Source organism: Cryptomeria japonica, chromosome 6, assembly GCF_030272615.1.
Source record: "Cryptomeria japonica chromosome 6, Sugi_1.0, whole genome shotgun sequence".
Lineage (NCBI taxonomy): Eukaryota > Viridiplantae > Streptophyta > Pinopsida > Cupressales > Cupressaceae > Cryptomeria > Cryptomeria japonica.
The window spans coordinates 406,316,886-406,342,139 of record NC_081410.1 but is presented as its reverse complement, the minus strand read 5'-3'; the positions used below and the strand labels follow the sequence as shown (position 1 = coordinate 406,342,139).

Sequence of the window (25,254 nt, the reverse complement as noted above, 5' to 3'; positions counted from 1 at the left end):
TCTTCCTAGTTAACTAGCCAATCTAATTAGTCATCTTCCTAGTTAATTAGCCAATCTAATTAGTCGTCTATTGAACCTATCCACTTAACAAGTCAATCAAAGGAGTTAACTGATCAATCAAATCAATTTAACTATCATTCAATATGAGTTCCATTTCTCATCCAATTTATCCTAAAAATCTATAAAAGCAATATGATTTCTCTATTTTCAACAATCACGAACTTTGAATCTTTATGCCATATGCAGGTAACCAACGCGATATCTAAGAGCCAACATAAATCAAAGAAGAGAAGGACAATGGAAGCAACATAGATAATAGGGAATTTTAATTAGATCTATTTGATTAAAATCTCTTATTAGGCTAATACTTTCATTGATTTATGTTTAGGATTGCTTAACCAGATAAGGAATTTGTGATTTTCCTTTGACTCTAATTAGCATGATTTCTATGATGATTTTAGACATGAAAACAAGATGAATGGAACCTATGGCTAGAAACTAGGCCTGTAAAATCAAGACAAAGTAGCTATGAGCGAATTTGTCCCATGAATGTTAGATGTAGACATTTTATTCATCTAGATTTAGAATGGTACTCAGAGTCTACCCTAGGAATTTCACAAGAAATTTTTCGAACGTTGTAGTGTGAGCCAAATTTGTCCTTTGCTTTTTGTGCCTGCAAAAGTTGGATCTGTCTATTATGTTTGATTCTAGATTTACAACTCCTAAACCTGTTGCCTACACACAGAAAGAGAAGAAAGATGTTAGGAATAGGGGTTTACCTAGGTCAAACCTTGGGTTTGGAATTAACCCCTAAAACAAATTGAAATACTAAATGAAAATTTGAATGTTATACCTCAGATCTACTGTAGGTGTTTTTAGGTTGATGATGCAATGCTCTTTAAATATGATCACAAGTGTTGATGCAATAACATGACATGATAAGGCAAGACATGAATGACCTAATCAAACACACATGCTTGCATGATGATCAAAGTAATCTATTGCTCCATGGTGTGTAAATTTTGAAGAATGCTTGAACTATATGGTGGGATGAAATATCGCCTTGATACTCAATTCTTGATGATAACATATGCTTATGATATCTTGTGATGTGATGATAACATGAATTAAAGGAATGCACTTATATAGGGTTCTCAAGGTATTTCCCTGATTAGGCGAACCTCCAACAACCAAATTGTGACATCGTCATCTAGAACCAACATGTAGGAAATGTGCACCAACCTATTCAAAATTGGGCCCCGTTTGGGAGGACAAGGGCGCTCCAAGTGCCACTATCATTGGATAGTGGTGCCCTAGGTTCCATTGTCTACCCAAAAATAGGTGGAGAAGTCAGATATAGGATGCAAATAGACTAATACAAAGGTTCAAACCACCATGTGAATATATGACACTAGTTTCAAGATAAAAGGTCAAAAATAGGCTTGGATGAGAGCTAAACTAGGTCACACTAAGGCAAGGGCACAACAAGTGGCATAAATTGTACATGGATACAATTTATGATACTACATTTAGACCTCACTTTAGCAAGTGTATGAGCCTATGTGCATAGTCATGGTAAAGCAGAAGAAAGAGAGATAGAGATGTGAGCAACTAAGAGTGAGATTACGAGGAGATAATACATCACTAAATTTTAGGAAACAATCCCCCAAGATTAAGATCTTAACTCACACAGTCACATATAAGGACACACAAAACTAGACAAAAAAAAATTGAAATACAAAAGCACAACAAAAGACAAAAGACACAACGAGGATTAGTACTAAAAATGAAGTCTTTGAGTCAACTAGTTAAAGAGACCTAGGTAGTCGAAATGCCTCAATCACTATTATCATTTTCAAAATTCTATTACAAGAGTGAAAGTGGCCACGTGGAAAGAGCAAGAGCATGCATTAAGTGAAGAATCACGATCGAATGACTAGCAAAGTATGTTGTACTTATGGGTTCATGGGGAAGAGAAAGGAAATGTGGATTCCATAGGCTAGCAAGTTGTGCTATGCTATAGGTGATCCATGGGAGATAGAGAAAGGAAAAGTTGAAATATTCTAGCAAGTTGTGTTATGCTAGTTCCACTAATCTTACAAAGAGAAAGAGAAGAATCAAATAGTCTAGCAAGTTATGTTATGCTAGTCAACTCATCCTGCAAAAGGGATGCCAAATAAAGGTCTCTTATTTCAAGGTGATTGATTTGTGTAAATTATAATGAAATCCCTTGCCAAGTAAAGCTTTTTTATCACAAGGCAAGCAACTATAAAGGTGTTGTTGGGAGACTGTAACAAGGATAACCAAACAAAACATTATATGTAAAGAAATCCAAAATATGAATTGAAAAGGATAACCAAGCAAAGCATTGTATGCGAGGAAATCCACAACATAAATTGGAAAAGGATAACCAAGAAAAGCATTGTATGCAAGGAAATGTACAACATGAATTGAAAAAGGATAACCAAGCAAATCATTCTATGCAATGAAATCCACAACATGAATTGAAAAAGGATAACCAAGCAAAGCATTGCATGCAAGGAAATCCACAATATGAGCAACATGGAGGCTGTATGTATGCCCCCCCCCTTGAGATGTCGACATAGCCCAATGTTTATATCTTAAAGAAATGCAAGACGGGTATACACACCTTCAACACCAAGGAGATATTCTTTAACCAACAATGTACATTACTTCCAAGCTAAAGAGGTACAACTCTTTTGAAGCAAGGAAGAGATGGGTTGTAAAAGAAGTATCTTTCAAAAAGTACAAAGGGATCCTTTTGAGGGATGCATAGTGAAAGGAGGAAGAGATCTTTGCCTAAAGATCTCTACCTGCAACAATAGAGGAGACCTTTAATAAAGACATCATCTTTAAATGGGAAAGGAAACTAAGAATGCACACTTTTCCCATTGCTCTAAAAAGTGGATTCTCAGTGAAGGATTCCATTAAATCACTAAGGAGAGATTAATGATAAAAGATATATTGTTTCAAGCATGGAATAAGTCCAAACCAAGGGACACGTGTACTCAAGTGGGGGATAATTCTATACAAGAAAGGACATCAAGTTATGAAATATACAACTCAACAAAGGAAAATAAAATCCTTGAAAAGAGAGAAGAAGATGATCGAAGCATTATTTCCCCCCCAAACATGTAGACAAGAATAAGAAAGACTATTATGTTGCCAACCAAAGAGAGATCATTTTAAAGACACATAATTCTATAACAAAGAAAAGATCCTCATTAGGAACACTTTTTCTAATAATCGGAAGGAAATCCTCAACAAGGATTTGCACTTCCACGATCAAGAAGAGATCATTACAAAAGACACAACTCCACGAAGGGAAAGAAGGAATGATTGAACAAACTATGCAAAGACAAAAATAACTAGGCTATTATGTCGCTATGCAAGTATGATTGCACATGAAATTTTACCACCATGAATGATAAAGAGCTCCCAAAAGGTAATATACTAAGATCACATAGTGAGGAGCAACATAATAGAGGAAGGGAGTGACAATGCACAACTTTTAAATTTGGATCAAGAGAAAGCATGAGATCTGGTGTAATGTGTATATGAGCTCTATCACATAGTGATTCAACAAATGCCTTAAAAGTTTTACAATTACCAATAGATTGAGAATAGCTACGATGAAAGAGGCAATGCACACTACCATGTTTGTTCTTATAATTATTGATAATTCAAACAAACAGAAAGGTAATTTTTTTGTCATATTTAAGTCTCCAAAATATTCTTTTTTCTATCTTTTTCTTGATCGTCAATATAGATAGGTCTTGTCCCTCGAGGGAATGAAGGACAATGTTGTGCTAAAATAATTGATAAAGGAGGAGGGGGATTTTGTTATGGTCTTCTTTGTAATTTGTTGTGTAAGGACATGTTGAAGGGCCAAAGGGATGAATAGATGATGAAGAAATATCATTTGTGGGAAGATTCTCAATCCAGTCACCATTGTTCTTATCCACTTTGTTAGGTGGGGAAGAAGTATTCTCATCAACTAAAGCTTCATCTTTAGTCAATGTTATGCTAGGATATATGTCATGAATAAAATGCATAACATCATCTTGTCTCAAAACATGTTAATGATTAAGATAAGCTCCAAGGGAATAAGGAGGATCTTACTAATATTAACATGATTATTTTGTCCCTCTTGCACCAAAGTATCTCTGTGAGAAAATGATGGTTCAATGTTACTCTTCAATGTTGCATCTCCATTAGAGAGATCATTGATAAGGTATTGATTCTCTCCTCATGGATTAAAGATACTTTAGGAGAGGTACACAAACTCATCAATGCTTCATCTATAGAGGCAAGGTCATTGAAATGAAAAGTAGGTATGGTATCACTAGAAAAGATATCTAGAATATCATTCTCTTGCACCAAATGATCCTCATGGGTGAGACCAACTGTGGAGGAGAATAAATAATGGTTATGGATAAAAGGAAAACATGAGCTATCATCATATGCATAAAAGGGAACATCATGAAGATCTTGTATTAAATTTGAAATTGAACTAACGAAGCAAGATAACAACTCCATTTATAAAATCTACTTGTGATATGCTTTATTAATAACCAAAGAAAGTTCACTCAATGTATGCAATAAAATTATGAAAAATCAAATATGAAAACACCCAATAAAAAATATGCAAAATCTTAAAAAAATGTTAGGTTCACCAAAATGTAAGGTACTAAAATAGGAATCCACTAAATTAGCTATGTAAATAGGGAATAAACCTATTCACATGGTCCTTACATGAAAGAGAGATGACATCAATAGATTCACTCCCAAAGGGATGGATTTTGATTGACTTTAGGTGGCTCCCTTTGTGGGATTGAATTGGATACTAAAAAATAAGAAAATGAATGGTAGATCCAGGGCAAAAGATTAAAAATTGACACAAATGAACATCAATTAAATAGTATGAAGTTGTAATCATAAAGAAAAGATGAGGAAGATGAATGGAACTTGTGGCTGGAAATTGGGCCTGAAAAATCAAGACAAAGTAGCTTTGAGTGAATTTGTCCCCTGAATGTTGGACGTAGACACATTTTATTGATCTAGAACTAGAATGCTACCTAGATTCTACCCAATAATTTCACGAGACATTCATTAGACATTGTAGTGTAGGACAAATTTGTCCTCCGCTTTTTGTGCGTACAAAAGTTAGATATGATTGTCTCTGTCTATTTTTCTTGATTCTAAATTTACAGCTCCTGAATCTATGACTTGCACAAAGAAATAAAATAAATGTGTTGGGACTAGGGGTTCATCTAGGTCAAACTTCGGATTTGGAATTAACCCTTGAAATGAATTAAAATACTGAAGTAAATGTTGAATGTTATATCTTAGATCTATTGTAGGTGATCGTAAGTTGATGATGCAATGCTATTTAAATGTGATCACGATTGTTGATGCAATAACATGACATGATGAGACAAGACATGAATGACCTAATCAAACACACATGTTTGCATGACAATTGAAGTATCATGGTGTGTAGATCTTGAAGAATTATTGAAGGATATTGTGGGATGAAATGTCGCCTTGATGCTCAATGTTTGAAGATAATAAATGCTTTTGATATCTTGTGATGTGATGATAAAATGAATTAGAGAAATGCTCTTATATTGGGTTCTCAAGGTATTTCCTCGATTAGGTAAATCTCCAATGGTCAAATTGAGACACCGGTGATCTAGAACCAATGAGCGGGAAACATGCACTAACCTATTCAAAATTAGGCCTGATTTTGGAAGACAAGGGCACTTTTGGTGCCACTGTTATAGGACAATGGTGCCCCAGGCACCATTGTCCACCCAAATCCAGGCGAACAAGCTAGAGATAGGGTGTACATAGTCCAAGACAAAGGTTAAAACCACCATGTGAACAAATGATTTCAATTTCAAGGTGAAAGGCAAAAAATAAGCTTGGATGAGAGCTAGAATGGGTCACACTAAGGTAGGGGCACAAAAAGTGGTGTAAATTGTACATGGTTATAATTTACGATGCTACAAGTCACTTAACCATGAATTCGATGAATTGTGTTTTGTTTATGATTTGCATGGTAAAATGATTCAAATAGATCTTGCCTAGTAAAACCATCTCGTATGTTTATTTAAATACAAATTTATGTAAGAAATGAACTCTCCAACACTTTTATTTGGATACAAATGACAGAGAAATATAATAAAATCTTATAGATATAAAAAAATAACAAAAAGGGAACTAACACATTTAAGCGATGACTTTGCTAATCATACAACTAATTTATTTTTCAAAAGTATGTATGTAATTAAAGAGAAAATCATTTGAAGCATATCAATAAGAACTAGAAAATGGAATTTTTTGGGAGAAATTCTACTAGCTAAAGATGTTAAAAAAAACATTTTTAGACAAAATATTTATAAGATATTAGTTACATAGACTTAAAAAAGTCTTGAATCTCACCACACTGTTTTTATCAACTCAAGAAAAACATATTTGCAATGATTTAACAACTAGGCCAACCAACATTCTTTCTAACTTTCTCAAGTGTGGAACACCAGTGGCTGCCATCAGTATCTAAACTAACAAAATTGAAACAAAAAATAGAACAACAATGAAGAATAAGAGAATGACATAGAATCACTTTCTAAAGAAGATCCTGTTATGTGTAGTCACTATTACACACATCAAACCAATTCTATGAAGAACCTATTAACTAGCGATGATACAATACTTAGATATGCAAATGATTTCATTTTTGTAACAAAATAGAAGAAATGAACATGATTGTGCATTGTTATGGATTAAGGATGCATCGATATAGGGAAAGTCCTTTGCTATTGAAACTGAAAAAATCCATAGACAAGTAGATTACATGTGATACAAACTTGCTACAAGACAAATTTATAAAGATGCATTGACACTACCATACAAGAAGATATGTAAAATATATCAAATACAATCTATATACAAGTTTTCAATTCCACAAATGAAAACAACGACAATATTTGAACCAATTATAAAAATTGAACAAATCATAATAAATAATGCTACTAAAATCCAAAGAGCAATTGAACAAGAATAATATGATGAATTTGTCACCTTTACTTCATGCTTAGAGAAAATATTAATAAGTGAACATGAATATATGAAAACATTGCAATCAAAACAAAAAACCAACCATCTTTCTCAAATTAAAACTTGCTCGTACATAAAATAATAGTTTCGCTACCAAAGTATTAGATTTGTCGCAGACAAATATTGATGCACAATTTATCCTTAATGCATATGTAGCTACAAGATATTGCTCATCCTATGTGACAAAAGTAGATAAATCCGTGAATATTTCCTTCAAAAGAATATGTAAAGAACATGAAACAATGAAAATAGATGCTATACAAATGATACGAACACTTAAAAAATTATTATTGAATTTACAACAAATGTCTACTCAACTTGCTACTCACTTAGCTCTTTCCATACCATTAAATTAAAGTTCAAGAACATGTGTATTCATAAACACACGACCACCTCAAGAATGAACATTCATTCTCAAATCAACATCGTCTCTAAAAATAAAACTCGACGAATCAAAGAACATAATGTGTCAATCGATTATCGATCGCTATCTAGATATCATCCTCCAAATCGACAATAGATATGTCTTGCTCAATTTGCATCAAAACACAAAAATGACAAATACAAATCTAAAATTAAGAACGCTTGCAATTATCTAGTTTGTCAAACACAACAAACATCTTGATTACAAAAACTAATAGAGAAAGATTATTGCTATATGTTCCCTTCGATGATAATGAAGATGAATTAAAACAAGGATTCAAATCATTCACAAATGCATATATTTTCCATGAGAAGACTATAAAAGAAAATGAATCCAATTACACGTAAAATTTTAATCCTTTATGGGGAGACTTACTAGATGCATCTAGAGAACTTGAAAAGGATGAGGTATTGACTACAAAATTGTCAAAGAAAGAAAACTATTAGAGCATATTTAGCTATTGTTTTCTTTTTAACAACTAGTTATGCTTTTTTCTTGAGTTGACGTAGGAGTGCTTATTTTAGTACGCACCTAGTTTAGCTAGAGTTGAGCTTTGTTTAGCTCCTCATGCTTGCACTTTAGTTCTCCTAAATTTAGCTTTGTGCTTTCTTTATAAGCATCTCATTGTACAAAATTGTAATTCATTTTGTATTCTTTTCTTTTGAGTAATATAGCATTCATTTGTGCAACTCTCGTTTGTGGAAGGTATTTTTGTTTGCCATTTGATCTTGGAGATGCTTGTGTTGCAAAATTCATAAAAACAATAATAATAGTATTGAACCATATGACCTTGCTATTGTTATAGAACGACTAAAGCAAATGTAATGAATTAAAAAACTAGAAAGTGGCTTTCAACTTGTACAAAATCCAATTCTTCTAAAAAAATATAGAATTTTATAAATTAAAAAGAATTCTCAACAAAGAACAACAAGCAATTGTTAGACATTTCAACAAAAAAGTCTTAACATAAACAAACCAATTCACATTTTCTTAGCAGGCAATGCAAGAACATGTAAGACATTTACAACTAAACTAATTTTTCAAATAATGTTACATATTTGTAACTCCAATCCTTTTTTGATCAACTAAAGAAAAAAGGATTTGATAATGACATATACTAGAAAAATAATATATATTGCAAGTGGTTCAATGATACATTCTACATTGTAAATGTCTTTTGACAAATCCTTTCAAACACCACTTAGCAATGAAATGCTAGACACTTTACAAAAACACTATGAGCAATTATGCATCTTCCTTCTAGATGAAGCCTCTTTAATAGGTAGTCAATTCTTACATTATATTGACAAATGAATGTTAGAGATTAAGCATATACCAAAAAATATTTTGGAGACGTTGACATGGTTTTTTGTGGTGATCTTTGTCGAGCGCAACATGTAAGTTTGAGAGTCTCATTTTTCAAGAACCTTATCATGAATAAGGAGTTAGAAGCATATAGTATTTAGAAGGACCACACACAATGTTATAGATTACAAATAGTTATACATCAAATAAACAAAACATTTGTTACTATTATAAATAAAATACAAGTCAATACACAATCAGACTATGATATAACTTTCTTTAATAGTAATACCTCCTATGGATCCACCATTAATGTATCATTTTAATAGAAACAAATCTTTGTCCTCACACAACACCAAAATTTTATCAATTGGTTTTGGTCAAGAAATTGTTATTGATGTAGTCGATGATTTCAATAAAAACTATGGCAATACAAAACATACATTGACAAATTATGGAAAAATAAATTACATTGACAAATTGCATTGAAACACAATAGGTTTGTTGAGTTATACACAAAAAATTACAATATAAAAATATGGACTTGTAAATGGAGTTGATTTAATTTTCCAAGAATACACATTTTGAAACTATATATCATATGGATTCAATTAACAATTCCAAAATTGGTCAACAACAATCTAGGAATTCTAAAATCTATACACTAACACAATTGACTAAAATAATGGATGCCTATAGTATGAATAGCGAAATGTGTATCAAACTATAAACATGTATTATAGTAAAAAATACAAAAACAGTTCCTTGTGAAACTTGGATGCACACAAACAATTCATAGATCACCAAGTCCCACATTCGGTGAACTTGCCTTTGATCCATTAGGAGTCAAGTCACATAGACTAGTATACACCACATTGTTGCATGTACGAAATGTAGATTCGTTATACTTATTGAATCCACTTACAAGATACATTTCATTTTTAAAACACAAAGTTGTGAACAAAAGACATCGATTAGTCATATAAGCAAAATGGTGATTCCAATACACATAAAACATCTAAATGAAAAAGACCTCGACATCTATTACCTCCTTGAATACATGGAGTCTAAATCCCATATCGATGATATTATAAATGGTTATGACTTTGTCAAATTTGATATAATATTTTTACAAGAAATAGATATATTTCTTTTAGACAACAAATACAAATTACAACATTCTGAGTGTATTTCTATGCATATTACATATGTAGTCATGATATGTATCAAAAAAGCAATACAAATCACAAACTAGAACTATTATAAAACCAATAACATTGAAGCTATACTAGCACAATTAATTGTTCATAACTACAAAATCAATTTGATAAATATATGTGTCTCCTCGTACAAAACTTGTTATAGTAATTGGCATTATTAAACAAGCACCAAATCTAATACATGCTTACAACAAAGTCCTAATTGTTGAAGAATTCAATATAAACATGGAACAAGACAACACAATTACAAAAGGAATATGATTTTTTTCTTGAAAAAAAAAATAATTTTTTTTTTACTTAACAAAACAAATCCATTTTTGGAGTCACTTATGAATTTTTTTTTACTTAACAAAACAAATCCATTTTTGGAGTCACTTATGAACCATGCCTACTCAAATATTAACAAAAACAGATTTTAAATTTCTAAAATAGACACATATTGGAGTGACAACTGTATAATTTGTTTAGTGCTTACTATACCAACCACAAAAAGAATATTAATAAAACACTTCTTCAGTCATTTGTTCCAATAGAAAACTTTATCTATTCATCATATCTTTAGTAAGATCCCTTTTCGCACTATACTTAAATTATTACTCCATTCAATATTTTCATTATATTATTGGATGCAATATTTCGTTATTAATACAATTTGTTATTAAATTTTATTAGAGATGACTTATAACAAAAGACAACAAGAGTAACAAAATGATACATGTTATTACATAAAAAAGTAAGTAGAATTTTCCAACAAAAATAAAATACTATTGAACCTATTATCTGTGACTTTTGTTTCCAGCTAAAATTGTTTTGTAGATTAAATAAAGCAAAAAGTTTGAAATAGATCCTTCTTGTTGATTTAGTTGATTGTAGAGGAGAAATGATGGTTACACTGGAACTTGCTAGAAATCTTTTAAAATGTTTGAAACGAAAATATATGTAGGGGGAAGAATTTATAACACGTTTTAAAACTACTCCCAAATTAGAATACGATCATGGATGAGTCAAGTGTAGTTGACAATATCTCTCATGTTTGCTAGGATTATGCATTCATACCTAGCACAACAATAAAAATGCTTATGCAAGGTGTAGACAACTATATAGCTGGAAGAGTAGGTGGAATTGTTTTTGGTTGTAGATGGACAACTTATTAATATTTGTTAGACGTTAATGATGATGAAACTAAAAATGATAAAACAAAAAAACAAGAAAAAAAAAACATTTATGTTTCATTTCTACATCTCTTCATTTGTATCCATTGTAACAATCTCGTCTTTGTCACCCACTAATAAATTCTCCTTACACACCCTTAGAAATCAATTGCAACCAACTTTACTGCAACAATTTTTACAAATAGAGGAACATGTACTAAACAAGAACTTCTCTATTCAATAACATCATAAGATGATTTGATGCCAAAGATCACAACTTTTGTACCTGTCAGTCAACACATATCACTCCATTGGCCATCGAGATAACCCTAGATCATCTTCAAAAATTCATCTCTTGCACACTCTTGAGTTATTTCTTTCCTTATACATTTGAGAACATTTTTTTTTTTTCAATTCACTTATCTTGACCAGGAAATAATGTTTGTTTTATATCCAAACAATGATTTCACTATAAAACAGTTATATACATATATGCCTAACACATTTCTCTAATTGTGTGAAATTTGCAAGTGTATGGCATATTAAAAGTTGTAAATGCTTTCTCCATTCCATTTTAGCCCAGTTGTTTAGTTTGCAATGACACATTCTTTATCTTTTCAATTGTCGAAAAAAATCTTTTTAATTGTACTAATAGCAATTAGGACATTGCATATACCTACAACCATTGTCTCAAATGCATAATAACAACAAAGTAAGCAAGAAATCTATAACGTTGAAAAAGACATGTTTTAGAAATTGCTTCTATTGTTTTATAAAAAATACAACATATGAAAAAATATTTGAAAAACAAATCAGCAATTTCGTATTTACTAGAGTTTCAAGTTCAAGAACATTTCACATTAGATTAGAAGAACATCATTTTGGATTTACAACAAACTTAATAAAGAACAATTAATTTCATACTTTTAAAACTCATTGTTTGTTAAAGCTCATTGTTTATTAGATAGCAAAACAATTTAATTTCAAACTTTTAAAAAAACTTACCTTTATTAATATTTAATATTTATCAAACATTTTTTTATTACACATTAATTGTTTGTAATTTTAAATAGAAATATATAGATTCAATTCTATGAAAATTGAATATACTATTGAGTAGATATATTTTCTACTCTCTTTTTAACACTTTGGACATCATACATTACTTTATTAAATTAAATTAAATTATATTACAGAAGAAACTCATTTAGAAATATGAATCGTGTTCTATTTTTGTGTAACAGTTCTGAAATATATTTGCCACTACTTAAAATGATCTTTTAAACTCTCAACCTCAGGCATAATATTTCTGCAATATTTAAAATAAAAAATTGTGTGAATTTTTTTATATCAATTTTATTAAAATATTGAAATATTATATAGGTATTTTTAGATCAACATTTCGTAAATCGCGAGTCCCCAACACAGTTCAATTGAGTTTTCAATCAGTACAGAAATCGCGAGCCACTGTTGAGAAGCCCCTCTCCATCTCTGCGCAACGAAGAGGTCAAAATATGGGTTAGTAGTTCTGCTGGAAGGGTTTCAGTAAGCCCCAAAAGAAAGATAAAAATATAGTTCACTGATTATAGAGCAGCATGGATACGCGATTCCCATACTCCCCGGCCGAAGTGGCCAAGGTGAAAGTCGTCCAGTTCGGCATTATCAGCCCGGATGAAATTGTAAGTACAAACTTCAGAGAAACCTGATTTTTCTGACCTGCGTAGCTGGGAAAATTTTTACTCTACTATGTTTGAGTAATCAAATTAATGGAAAGAGTCAAATGTGCTGCGAGTGAAAAATACGTGGAACTTTGGTTGCCTACCCTACTTTATATTGGGGAAAAGAGCTAAAAAAATGCATTAGACCTCAAGTCAGGTTCTTTAAGCCCTAGCATGGTTCACTCTCGAATTAAGAAAAAATGAGAAAACTGTGTTGTATCTTGAAACTCGAACTATGGCCAAGTTAAGTTTTATTAGCAGAAAATGGCCCGTGGACCCTAGTTTACGGAGTGAAATTGTGCATTTTGTGTATTCTAGATTATGTACTTTGACCCTACTATGTTTCAATGCATCAAGTTTAATTTTTTTAATAACCCTGCTCTATGATCAGAATTGATTCTAGTTTGCCTATATGAAACCCATTATTTTCGGGGTTTGAAACATTTTTTGGACAAAACTGTGTAAGTCTGTTAAATTTTGTATAAAAAATTCATTCAGAAATTTAATACAAATTTAAATGCAATGATTAACCCCAAATCCGAGCGTTTTTATTGTAACTATCATACAAAGTGTTATAAAAGTCGTTTTATAATTTGCATTTGGTTTGATAAATGAGGGATTGAAGTTGGATTGGGATTTTGACTGTTTATGGCAGAGGCAAATGTCTGTTACACAAATTGAGTACAGTGAAACTTATGAGCGTGGGAAGCCAAAGCTTGGGGGATTGAGTGATCCACGTTTGGGTACCATTGATAGAAAGCTAAAGTGCGAAACTTGTTCTGCTGGCATGGCCGAATGCCCTGGGCATTTTGGACACCTTGAGCTCGCCAAGCCCATGTATCATATTGGGTTTTTGAAGACCATTCTTTCAATTTTGCGTTGTGTATGCTTCAACTGCTCAAGGATTTTTGCAGATGAGGTATGTTGCTAACTTCTATAAAGTTTTTTTAGTTTTTTTTTTCATAGATTGGACATTAACAGTCAAACACAAAATGCAATCTATGGAATGATTGCAATATAGTTGGAAAACAGATCTCTTTTCTATAATGAATTTAAGTAAATTATGGAGTTCCCAGTTATCTTTAATGTTGAGGCTAAATGGTAATTACACTATCTTTGAGATGACAAACAAATTTCTATATATTTTGAGCAGAAAAACAAACAAGATTCATACAATTAAGCCATTGAATGCACCTTTGGCAAGATTATAAGTTTAGACAGTTGCCTATCATACATCACCTCTAAAGAGCAATCTACAATCCTCACATTTAAATCTGCATTTATTACAAAAACAGCAGTCAAATTCCAATTATAGGCAATATTTTTGTTGTCAAGACTCAACGCAGCTTGTTTGATTATAGCTTATGGCATTCAAGCCAAAATTTGCCTAACAATTAACTTGTCATCGATTGCTCACGGAGTAGATATCATCACTACCTTGTTGGAGTAAACAATTCCACCCTTTAGTGGGTCAACAAGTCTAGGCTCAATATTATCTTGCAGTCAATCTAGTTGATGCAGTCATCCGGGACTCAAACTGCAAAGTCCAAGTTTTTTGGGTTTATCCATGCACTTATATTTGAAATCATGGCAGGTGAATAATATCCTGGTACTTCCTAGACCTTGATGGACAAAAATATCCCAAAATAATTGTGCCACAGAAGCGGTATGCCAATTGTGCAGATGTAAGATACTTAAATATCTGGTTGCTTTCCAGATTTCACAAGATATTCTTGTGATGCATGGCAAAAATATGTAAACCTTACAAAATCATCATTGTATCAATAAAGGTACTCTTGAACAAAAACCCACCCAGATGGAAAGGTTCAATTAATGTCACTGCAATGCTATAAACATTCCCTGTCCAGATCTTATTTCTGTGTCACTTTCCCCCAAGTAGGCATTAAATTCAGCTAAGGCTTCTTTAAGCCCATGTACTTGACTCAAATTCATGTGTTTATACTTGGGAAAAACTACTTCTGCAAGATAGTTTCTTCTCTGCAATGCACAGCACAAGTCTGTTACCTGTGATGCTACAGCTCCCGCATCAGTGAGCAGTGTCATTTCAATACATATTTGTACTGTGTAATGCCTGCCATCTCTTTTGGTCCAAAAGACGAAGAAGGCCTACAACAAGCTCCTTGTCATTCATGTGCTTAAGATTATAAAAAGTTTCGCTAGAACAGGGTCTTTGTTTGCGACAATACTTCTCATCTCAGATGCCTGTGCTGTACTTATAGCAGCCATGAAGACCATCAAATCAATTCTTACTAGAATCTCACTGAAAATTGATGGGGGATCTCCCTTAACTTTGGATTTATTCTTATTTGCGAAGTTCCATGCACCTCCAGCCATTGCCGTGGTCTCCATCAAATTCAGTTTTTGGTTTAGGCCTTCACACTCAGCAGTACTTGAGTGTGATTCTGCCTCGATCTGCCCCAACCTAGCAGGCAATAATTCTTTTTCTCTACAAACTCTTTTGAGTTCCTCCATAGCCACAAGCTGCTGTTTGTTTAAGTACAGGATATTTTGTTGTGCAACATTAAAAAGTTTTGTGATATCATTCTTTGTTGACGACCTTTATCTCAAGATAGAAAGGGAGCCTGAAGAATATCAGCACTATTCCTGTCGAATTTGGAAAATGGTGAAAAGTCTGTCATTTTTGGTCCCCCTAGATTGGCTACCTAGCACATTGTTTCCTGATCTTCTATTATCTTTCTCTGGCAACATTCTGAGTGATCTAATCACTACTGAGATCACATGGTTGTTTGCACCCGGCTACGCAAACATCATCCCCATTAGTGTGACAGAATACATGTGTAATGTCCCCACTTTGAAACAGAATTTAATAATAAATAATAATAATAAATTAAATACAAAAGAATAAAAAAATAAAAATAAAAATAAAATATAAAAGAATATAATTAAAATTTGATTAAAGTTAGTGAATGGTCAAAAGGCACGAAATGATAAGTGTGACTCCCTCAAACATTGAGATATAAAAGGGAGAAGAGAACCTCATTTGAGAGGGGGGATAATTTGGGAATCAGAAGTTGAGATCTGATTTAAATAAGAAGTGCAGATCTGATTGTAAAAGGTTGTGTCCCTTTCAAAGGGCAGAAATAATGAAGAGTTGCACTCTTTCAAATGGTGCTAATGGTGAAAGGGTGTGTCTTTTGCCAAAGGGCATGCATGATGAAGAGGTGTGATCTCTCCCTCATATTGAGAGATATAAAGGAAAGGAATCAAAGCATCAAGTGAGATCACCATCGATCAGATCAGATCAGTTCAGAACTGTTATTAAGTTTCAGGCAGTAACATCCTTGTTCTTGGTGGTATGCATGGGGATGTGCTTAATATGTATGCTTAATATATGAAGCCTGATAATGTTCTTATGCAGAATTTAATAGTAATATTAATATAGACTGCAATATGTATGACAATCATACTTAATTACATATTTATTCATAATTCATTAAAAGTTAGTGTACTCATAGCCCATTCCTCAATCATCTGCTAATGCCTATGGAGGATGGGCTAGATTTGTGCTCAGGGAGAGGCGGTCTAATTCCAATTTATTAGGTAGTCCCGAGATGGGGTAAGGATCAGATTCCGTAAACCTTGAGGGTATAATCCTGAGATGGGGTAAGGGTCTGCATCTGTAAACCTTGAGGGAGCTTGTTGTAGTTTGGTTTCTCAGTGCCTTGGCAACATAATCACCCTTTCCTCCCTTAGGGTTTGGTAGTAACAAGGTTAGATCATAATATAGTGTAATGTCCCCGATATAATTAAATAATTTAATTAACTATTGTATGGACCCAAATTTAATAATAAAATCTTTCGGGCCTCTTTTATTAGCTAAGTTTTTACCTTGCCCTATCGGCCCGTTTGTAACCCTTTGGGAAGTTTCCCGGAGCCCATTTATATGGCCCAGTTTGGCTTAGTTGTAGGTATGTGAATTTGGTGTTTTCTCTGTATGTGCGAATTCTTGTTGGAGTTCAGTTGTCAGCCATTTCGGAGGTGGAAGATCCTCCCTACTTGACATCCGCAGTTTCGGTGGGAGTAACTCCTCACCCTACTCTGCTCTGCTCTCAGTCCGAGATTATTGTAATCTGAATTGCTATCATTATTGAATCTGAATTTCTACTTGCATGTCTGGTGTGCTCATTCCTGTGCCAAATTGTGTTAATCTGATAATATTGTCTACCTTGCACTATGCGGCATAATATTTTTCCCTTCGCATCTCAATACTGGAGTTGTCCGTACACAAAGGAAAGTAGTTGGTAGTGAATCAGCAACCGTATTCATTGCACGGAGGGAAGGGAATTGATGCCGTATGACCTCTAGACCATATGCTGGGTAGAAGGAAGTGATCGTACGGTCACATTCTTGCCCTATGGGCAGCATAACACTACCGTACGGACCTGTGTGCTGAGTGTAGTCACCATACAGACTGTTTTCGTATGGAGTAGCACAGCCTGGGTTTGTCGTACGGTACGGTATAGCACTGTACACTGAGTTCTTAGCCACCGTATGGGGTGAGAGCCTTCGGGGGAGGTGTTGTACGGCTGGGGGTGCCGTCGGGACATTACATATAGAAGGCTATGAATTATGAAATGTAGAATTAATTGTAAAAAGGCATAATAACTTGGTAATGCATTCTGTAATGTATAATAATTGTTGGAAATATGACAGCTTCCAAGTAGATCACAATATGATTTACTCGGTACATAATAGGATGCTGAGCCGTGACTTCTGCTAAAGAGGTGGTATGCAAGAGTGTTGATCTGTCTCCTGTTGCATGTGAAAATCTGTATGTTCCCTTACTTTCAAGCTCTCGATCATGAGGAACAAATGTACCTTCATATCCACCTTCTTTTGAAGTCTCTATCCTTGAGTACACGAATAAGTCTTCCCCGCTATATATTTCTTTATTTATTGTCAGTAGCCACATGGTAATTGGATTAAATTATGTAATCTTGCTATTAGAATAGATTTTAGAGCTGAATATAAAGTAGCTTCTCCTTGAAGGAGTTGTTCCCTCTAACTGAGGATTTTCTTCATCAACAGTGCTGCTGAATAGCTGTGAACCCCATGAGCTACATTCAACTCCAGTTTATAATGTCAAACTCACCATTAGCGTGAAGAAGGATGCCACAACTCTAAAAGGATGCCACAACTCTAATATATCCTGGAATTTGCATCAGACTTCTTGTAAGTTATAAAAGTCTAGTAGTGAATAGTTAACCAATTGCGATAGCCGCAGTTTCTTTATCAACTGTCATCCAGGAATGACTTTGTTCCCCATGCCAGTATGCTTCAAGAACATTGGGAAAGATCCCAACCAGCATATCTGCCACGTACAACCAGTTTGAGTATACCCACCAATTACACCAATCAGAGACCTTTTTTATATCTCAATTGTGGATTGCCACGCTAACCTGGTCAGTTCACTCTAAATCATCAAAATTAATTTCTTGCTCCCAACCTGAAACAGTTTCTTCTGCAACTTTATTATTTGTTTCACTAATTTACCTTTGGCATACAAAGGCCTGTGACAGCTTCTCATTCAAACTCTTTAATCTTTCCTCAGATTGTTCTTATACCATCATTGTGTCATCAAATATTTGGAGACAGTCTGCGCCAGTTTTGGAACTTACCTGTGCAGATACCAAGCTGCCAGCATAATCAAAAATACTTTTAGACATTTCACCAACATAAATCATTTGAGTTTATATTATATGTTGTCAAGATAAAGGGATTTTTAGGCCATGTTATAATATGCTTTTTATAAAGAAGGCTTAATAAATCCTAGAGAATGAAATCAGAATCAGAATTTGTTAGCCAAGTGTACAGTGCCTTACATGTTTTTCTACTTTAGATGAATCAATGCTAGCAAATACCTTTATGTAAGGAATCAAATTTCCTCCTTTTGCATCCCATTTTCAATTATTTTTCTTGTGGCCTTTTTCTTCTTATTTAAACTGAGGCTCTACCTTTTCTTTTTTTACAGGAGGATCATCGTTTCAAACAAGCATTGAAAGTAAAGAATCCAAAACACAGGCTCAGAAAGGTTTTGGATTGTTGCAAGAATAAAACTAAATGTGAAGGTGGAGATGTCATTGATGAGGACCAAGGTCAAGATGGAGATGATGAGGTTAAGAAGAAGCGACAAGGAGGTTGTGGTGCCCAGCAGCCCAAGATCTACATTGATGGAATGAAAATAATGGCTGAATATAAAGCTCCACGCAAGAAAGCAGATGACCCAGAGCAGATGATGCCAGAGCCTGTTGAGAGAAAACAACAGTTAACTGCCGAGAGGGTAATTATGTTTAAGAAAAATTAACTGGATGTGTTCAGTTTCAGAATGCAAACAGTTTCTGTATATTGTCAAGTTGTCTCAATGCAATTTGTCTCAACTATATGTAGGTTTTGAGTGTTTTAAAGCGAATTACTGATGAGGAGTGTCAAATGTTGGGATTGAACCCAAAATATGCTCGCCCAGACTGGATGATTTTACAAGTGCTTCCAGTTCCTCCACCCCCAGTCAGACCTTCAGTTATGATGGACACCACAAGTAGGAGTGAGGTATTTTCCACAATTTTCTCTGGTGATTTAGATACACACCCTCATATTTTTTAGTTCAAAAGTACCAGATTTTATAAGCTTATGTTTTGTGAAAATTAACATTTCTGCAGACTGGTATGTTTAATCTCATTGACGTATGAAAAGTTTTGATAGAGTTCATTATTATCATTTTGCAGGATGATCTCACCCATCAGCTTGCCATGATTATTAGACACAATGAAAATCTAAAAAAACAGGAGAAAACTGGGGCTCCAGCACATATTATATCTGAGTTTGCACAATTGTTGCAATTCCACATTGCTACATATTTTGACAATGAGCTGCCTGGTCAGCCAAGGGTAAATATTGTTGTCATTGATTATGTTTGTGTCTTTTAGCACTAAGCTGATGTTTTATGCTATTTATCATCAGGCAACCCAGCGGTCAGGACGACCGATTAAGTCAATATGCAGCAGATTGAAAGCTAAAGAGGGTCGTATCAGGGGAAATTTAATGGGGAAGCGTGTAGATTTTTCTGCACGTACAGTTATTACACCTGATCCTAATATAAATATTGATGAATTAGGAGTCCCATGGAGTATTGCTCTGAACCTGACATATCCAGAGACTGTCACTCCTTATAACATGGAAAGGTAAAGCGCAGAAGATGTTAGTTTCTTAATCTTTGTTGCTGCATGACCATTGTTGTATAATTTATGCTGATTCAGCTTGAATTAATTAAACAGATTAAAGGAACTCGTTGAATATGGACCTCATCCTCCACCAGGGAAAACTGGTGCCAAATACATTATCAGGGAGGATGGCCAGAGACTTGATCTCCGTTACTTGAAAAAGAGCAGCGATCATCATCTAGAGTTGGGCTATAAAGTACAAGATCAACTATTGTGATTCGCATTTTCTGAAACACTTTCAAGCAAGGTGCTTATATTTATTTTTGTCTTGTAGGTGGAGAGACACTTGAATGATGGAGACTTTGTTCTTTTTAATCGACAACCAAGTCTTCATAAGATGTCTATCATGGGGCATAGAATCAGAATCATGCCTTACTCAACTTTCCGATTAAACCTGTCAGTCACATCACCCTACAATGCTGATTTTGATGGAGATGAAATGAACATGCACGTTCCCCAGTCATTCGAGACAAGAGCAGAAGTTTTGGAACTAATGATGGTGCCAAAATGCATTGTCTCTCCTCAGTCCAATAGGCCAGTTATGGGTATTGTGCAAGATACACTTTTGGGTTGTCGAAAGGTTACAAAAAGAGACACATTTATAGAGAAGGTGAGTAGTGTGAGAAGTTTGGTGAAGTCTGCAGTGTTTTTGTCTTGCAAGTTTGCATGAGAAATTAGGAATTTGTATTTGGTGCAAAGTTTATGTAATGATGACAATATTGGTTTCTTTGCAGGATGTGTTTATGAATATCCTAATGTGGTGGGAGGATTTTGATGGGAAGATACCTGCTCCAACTATTCTAAAGCCAAGGCCTCTTTGGACTGGCAAACAAGTCTTCAATCTGATTATTCCAAAGCAAATTAATCTTATAAGGTACTCTGCATGGCATGCTGAATCTGAAACAGGATTTATTACACCAGGGGATACATGTGTACGGATTGAGAAAGGGGAGGTTATTTCTGGCACTCTTTGCAAGAAAACTCTTGGGACTTCCTCAGGAAGTCTAATTCATGTCATCTGGTATATACTTCTATCATCGCATGTACACCTTAATGGAAAATTAGCAAAAACAGTGAGCAATCATCTATTTTGAATGACATGTTTTGTTTGGGTATACTTGAAACATATGAGTTTATCAAAAAAATTAAGGGGCGTCATGAACAATGCATAAGAGGAACCATGGGTTAAGCAATTAGCATGCAAGAAAGATGGGAGCATAGTAGTTGATGTATGTAAGAGTAAGCAACAGTGAATAGTCAAATTTTTATAGCTGATGCCTACAATGGGCTCCTTGTAATCTATCAATAGGAGCATTCAAAATAGTAGAGACAACAAAGAGTGTGAGGTTTATGCTTCTTATAGTTTTTTTTATTGGACCCATTGCTAAAGCAAGGAGAGGATGCTTGTGCAGTTGACACTTCCAGCTGGTTTTCCCCACACCAGGGTTTTTCCAGGTTATAAAGATCATCTGTGTCATGAACTTGTTTCAATTCTTCTAGTTTCTCATGTTTTGCAAGCTAAGGCCTAAATTACTTGTTCCAATGCACATTCTGCTGCTCTTATCACAGTCTAAAATCAGTGCAATTTGAAGTTAATTCAAGTTGCAGCAATATGGGTAAAATAAGATGTGCATTAATTTCTCACAAGCTATTTCACAGGCTTTGCCACATTTCAACCAAAAGGTTGGAAATCTTGTGAATTTAAATTAATTTCAATTCGCTCTAATATTCATATGGTGAGGGCTTACAATTTTTTTTTCAATTTAAAAAAATTAAAAAACAGGTCTAGTAGTAAGTTTTTTTTATTTTTTTCTATAATGCCCAGCAAGATGAGAGGTGGCCCAACAACCCTCAGGGAGATTGTAGTAAGCAGGCAAGTGAAGAGAACATTTGGTTTTGCCCTCACTCTCAGCACACAACAGTCACCCCAAATCATCAAAATTGTGCTGTAAAGCTCATGTACCAACCATCACAGCCAACATTTTATAACTTTATAATGATTGTGTGTGAATCTTGGCATTCCTCAGGATACAGCCAAAGATTGAACATATAATAAATTCCGATAGTTGAATGGAGCGGCTTAAATCTATCACTCTCTTTCTTCGTCAATATTTGAACCTTTAGGAGTCATGTCTTGCTTCTGTTTTTTCTTGGTAAGATGCTTTTGCATTTACAAAGCTTGTTTTTTGTCTATTTTAGTTGATTGAATGATTATGTTTTATATGTAGTTCAAGCTCGGTGAGCATATGAATTCTATATGAATTTACAACATGATTTAATCATATTTTGACTTTTTATTTGATTTTCTAGCAATATTTGATGGAAAGGACAATTAAATAGTTGAATTAGGACTTTTAATGTGACTGTATTAATATTTATATATCGAGTTAGATTTTAATTGTTTAATTTTGCTTTTTAATAGTTTTCAATTTGTTTAAATTTTAATATTTAAAATTTATTTAAAGTTTAATATATTACAATAAAAAATTTCAGATTTATATAATTCAAATTTAATCAAGTATTTTTTTCGAATTTATCGGTTGACAAATTTGTTCCAAATTTTTTGCTTTACCAAACCTGAACGCAAACTCAAACCTTGTGATGAACCTCACAAGCAATATTGTAAGCGAAATCACAAATCATATATATGTATATACTTATACATATATGTGTGTGTGTATCTCAGCCACATGAAAAATTGCTACGTTACTTTTTAGCTGAAAACCAAAACTAAACTTTGACAAATTGGAGAGTTCAAAGGGAACAAAACATGACTAAAACAAGACCTACATATATCAAGATACTTCATGAAAGATGAAAAATGTGGCAAATAGACATCTGTATAATAGAAATGTAAAAAGACACACACACACACACACACACACGGAGACACAGAGAGACACACATACAGACACAGACACGGAGACAGAGAGAGAGAGAGAGACACACACATACGCATACACACGCACGTGCACACATCCACACACACACACACGCAGTATATGTTTTCCTACAATGCATCTTCTATTGGCACTTGATCTTGAGTCTGCCTATGACGCTTTGAATCCTGAATCACAATATCATGAATTCCATCTGTGTTTGCAATGGATGGTCCCTCTACTGTATGCTTCATGTCTCTCTTAGACCCCCCCGAACTTTAGCAAAAATGATAAGGGAGATAATTTTGAATCTGTTTTTTGACAGTTCTAAGATCAATTTAAATTTGTTTTTTTACCAACTTAGAAACCAGTAAACACAGGCAAGAATTCATAATCTAGGAAAATAGAAAAAATTGCCAGCATTTCATTAACCCTCTTCATTGACACTCCTAGACAAAAACGCTGCCCACTAAAATATCAAACAAATTTCTGAAGAGTTCCAATACAGATCAAAGTAACTTATATATTAAGCAATCCATACAGCTAAAGTACAGACATCTAATGCTAGCATTATTAGGAAGCATTCTGTGGCTCCGAAGGGAAAATATTGGAAAGAAAACAACAAGTCAAGCACAAGGATAGACGGATACACTTTCAAGAAAGTACGAGAGTAGAAATCCCTCAAGAGGGAATTGTAAATTAGTATATTACAAGAGAATGTATGCAAAATACATTAGAACTGTGAATGAAAGCTAGAACCTTTCAGGATGGGTTAGCAAAACATGTACCTGGATGATATAGGACATAAAATATAACTTCTCTACACAAATGCATTGCAGTTTGTGGATTCTTGCCATGTATGACTAAAAAGGAAATATAAGCATTCGATACAGCTAAATTACAAACGTATAATGCTTGGAGTTTATTAAAGTATTCTGTGGCTCCTAAGGGAAAATGTTGGAAAGAAAACCATTAAGTCAAACAATCAATATAAGGACAGATGGATATGCTTCTAAAAAGGATGAGAGTGGATATCCCTCAAGAGGGAATTGCTAATTGGTATATTAAAAGAGAATGTATGTATAATGGAAAATAACTATGTGGGAAAGCTAGGACAGTTCAAGATAGGTTAGCAGAACATATACCTGGATGATAGGGTAGATGTAAAATACAACTTTTGATAACTTTTAGACAACAAAACATTGCAAGCTTGTGGATTCTTGCCATTTATGATTACATAGGAGATAAACATTTGATTGTCTTCTCAATCCAGCCAACATAGCAATGTGAATTAAAGTATCCTATTTGATATTTTCAAGAAATCTAGGATTGCAAGCATTTTCATTGTGCATATTTTATGCTTCTAGAAGCTTTGATATGCTATTTAAATAAATGATTAAGCTGAAATAAAATTTTCTTGTCTTGGTTATTGTGATTTCTCTCTATATTTTGAAAGAAATCTAGCTTGATTAACATCACCAATCACAACCTATTTTGCTTTGTAGAAAGCTCAGTGAATTTAAATTTAAATTTCAAGATTAGTAGAAATCATCTCTGATGCTATTAATTGAAAAAGGTTGTCTGACTTGCATGCAGGAAGTATTTCAATTTTTGCTTACTAACAAAATATTCTAGTCCAAAATAGGAATGCATTTCCTAGGAAAGCTTAAAATGATCACACATAAACCAATGGAGTGAAAAAATTCGCTGAAATCAATTCTCAAGGAGAACAAATTGATACAACTTTCCACATTGTTGGTCACAATTAACAGTCAAGGTCTCAACACATTATTATACCTAAGCAGATTGATGCTGGAGCATCCCTAGTTCTTGGCAATCTTGCATCAACCAAAAACATTTTCTTTTCAGTTTGTTCCTGTTTTGCAGTTCAACATTTTATTCTGCGTTTCTTTGCATTTGCTCCCTGGATCTTGCGGAGTTGGATTTTGATCGTGGACATGTTCATCTACCTTATCCTTGGTCCGCAGGATGTTTGGATCTTTTCCCGGCAAGTTATCGCTTCTGGCATCTGAGACAGTTTTCTGGCTTAGAACACTGGAACCGCCTGGACCTATTTGCTATTGGGGAATCTTGTGGATCTCTTCCGTAGCTTTTGAAGCTTCAGTTCGTTGTTTCCAACGTTCCTTGGTGTGTG

The 25,254-nt window shown here is 33.9% G+C and overlaps 1 protein-coding gene across 1 annotated transcript in view; it reads left to right on the top strand.

Moving 5' to 3' along the window:
- Positions 1 to 12,632: 12,632 nt before the first annotated feature.
- Positions 12,633 to 25,254, top strand: part of LOC131065849 (DNA-directed RNA polymerase II subunit RPB1) — a 30,744-nt gene continuing 18,122 nt past the window's right edge. Inside the window, exons 1-9 of the mRNA XM_059207373.1 lie at positions 12,633 to 12,922; positions 13,617 to 13,880; positions 18,975 to 19,283; positions 19,391 to 19,549; positions 19,726 to 19,887; positions 19,961 to 20,181; positions 20,275 to 20,416; positions 20,495 to 20,830; positions 20,955 to 21,241. Coding sequence (XP_059063356.1) covers positions 12,839 to 12,922; positions 13,617 to 13,880; positions 18,975 to 19,283; positions 19,391 to 19,549; positions 19,726 to 19,887; positions 19,961 to 20,181; positions 20,275 to 20,416; positions 20,495 to 20,830; positions 20,955 to 21,241 — 1,964 coding nt within the window. The 5' untranslated portion in view covers positions 12,633 to 12,838. The remainder of the gene's footprint in view (positions 12,923 to 13,616; positions 13,881 to 18,974; positions 19,284 to 19,390; positions 19,550 to 19,725; positions 19,888 to 19,960; positions 20,182 to 20,274; positions 20,417 to 20,494; positions 20,831 to 20,954; positions 21,242 to 25,254) is intronic.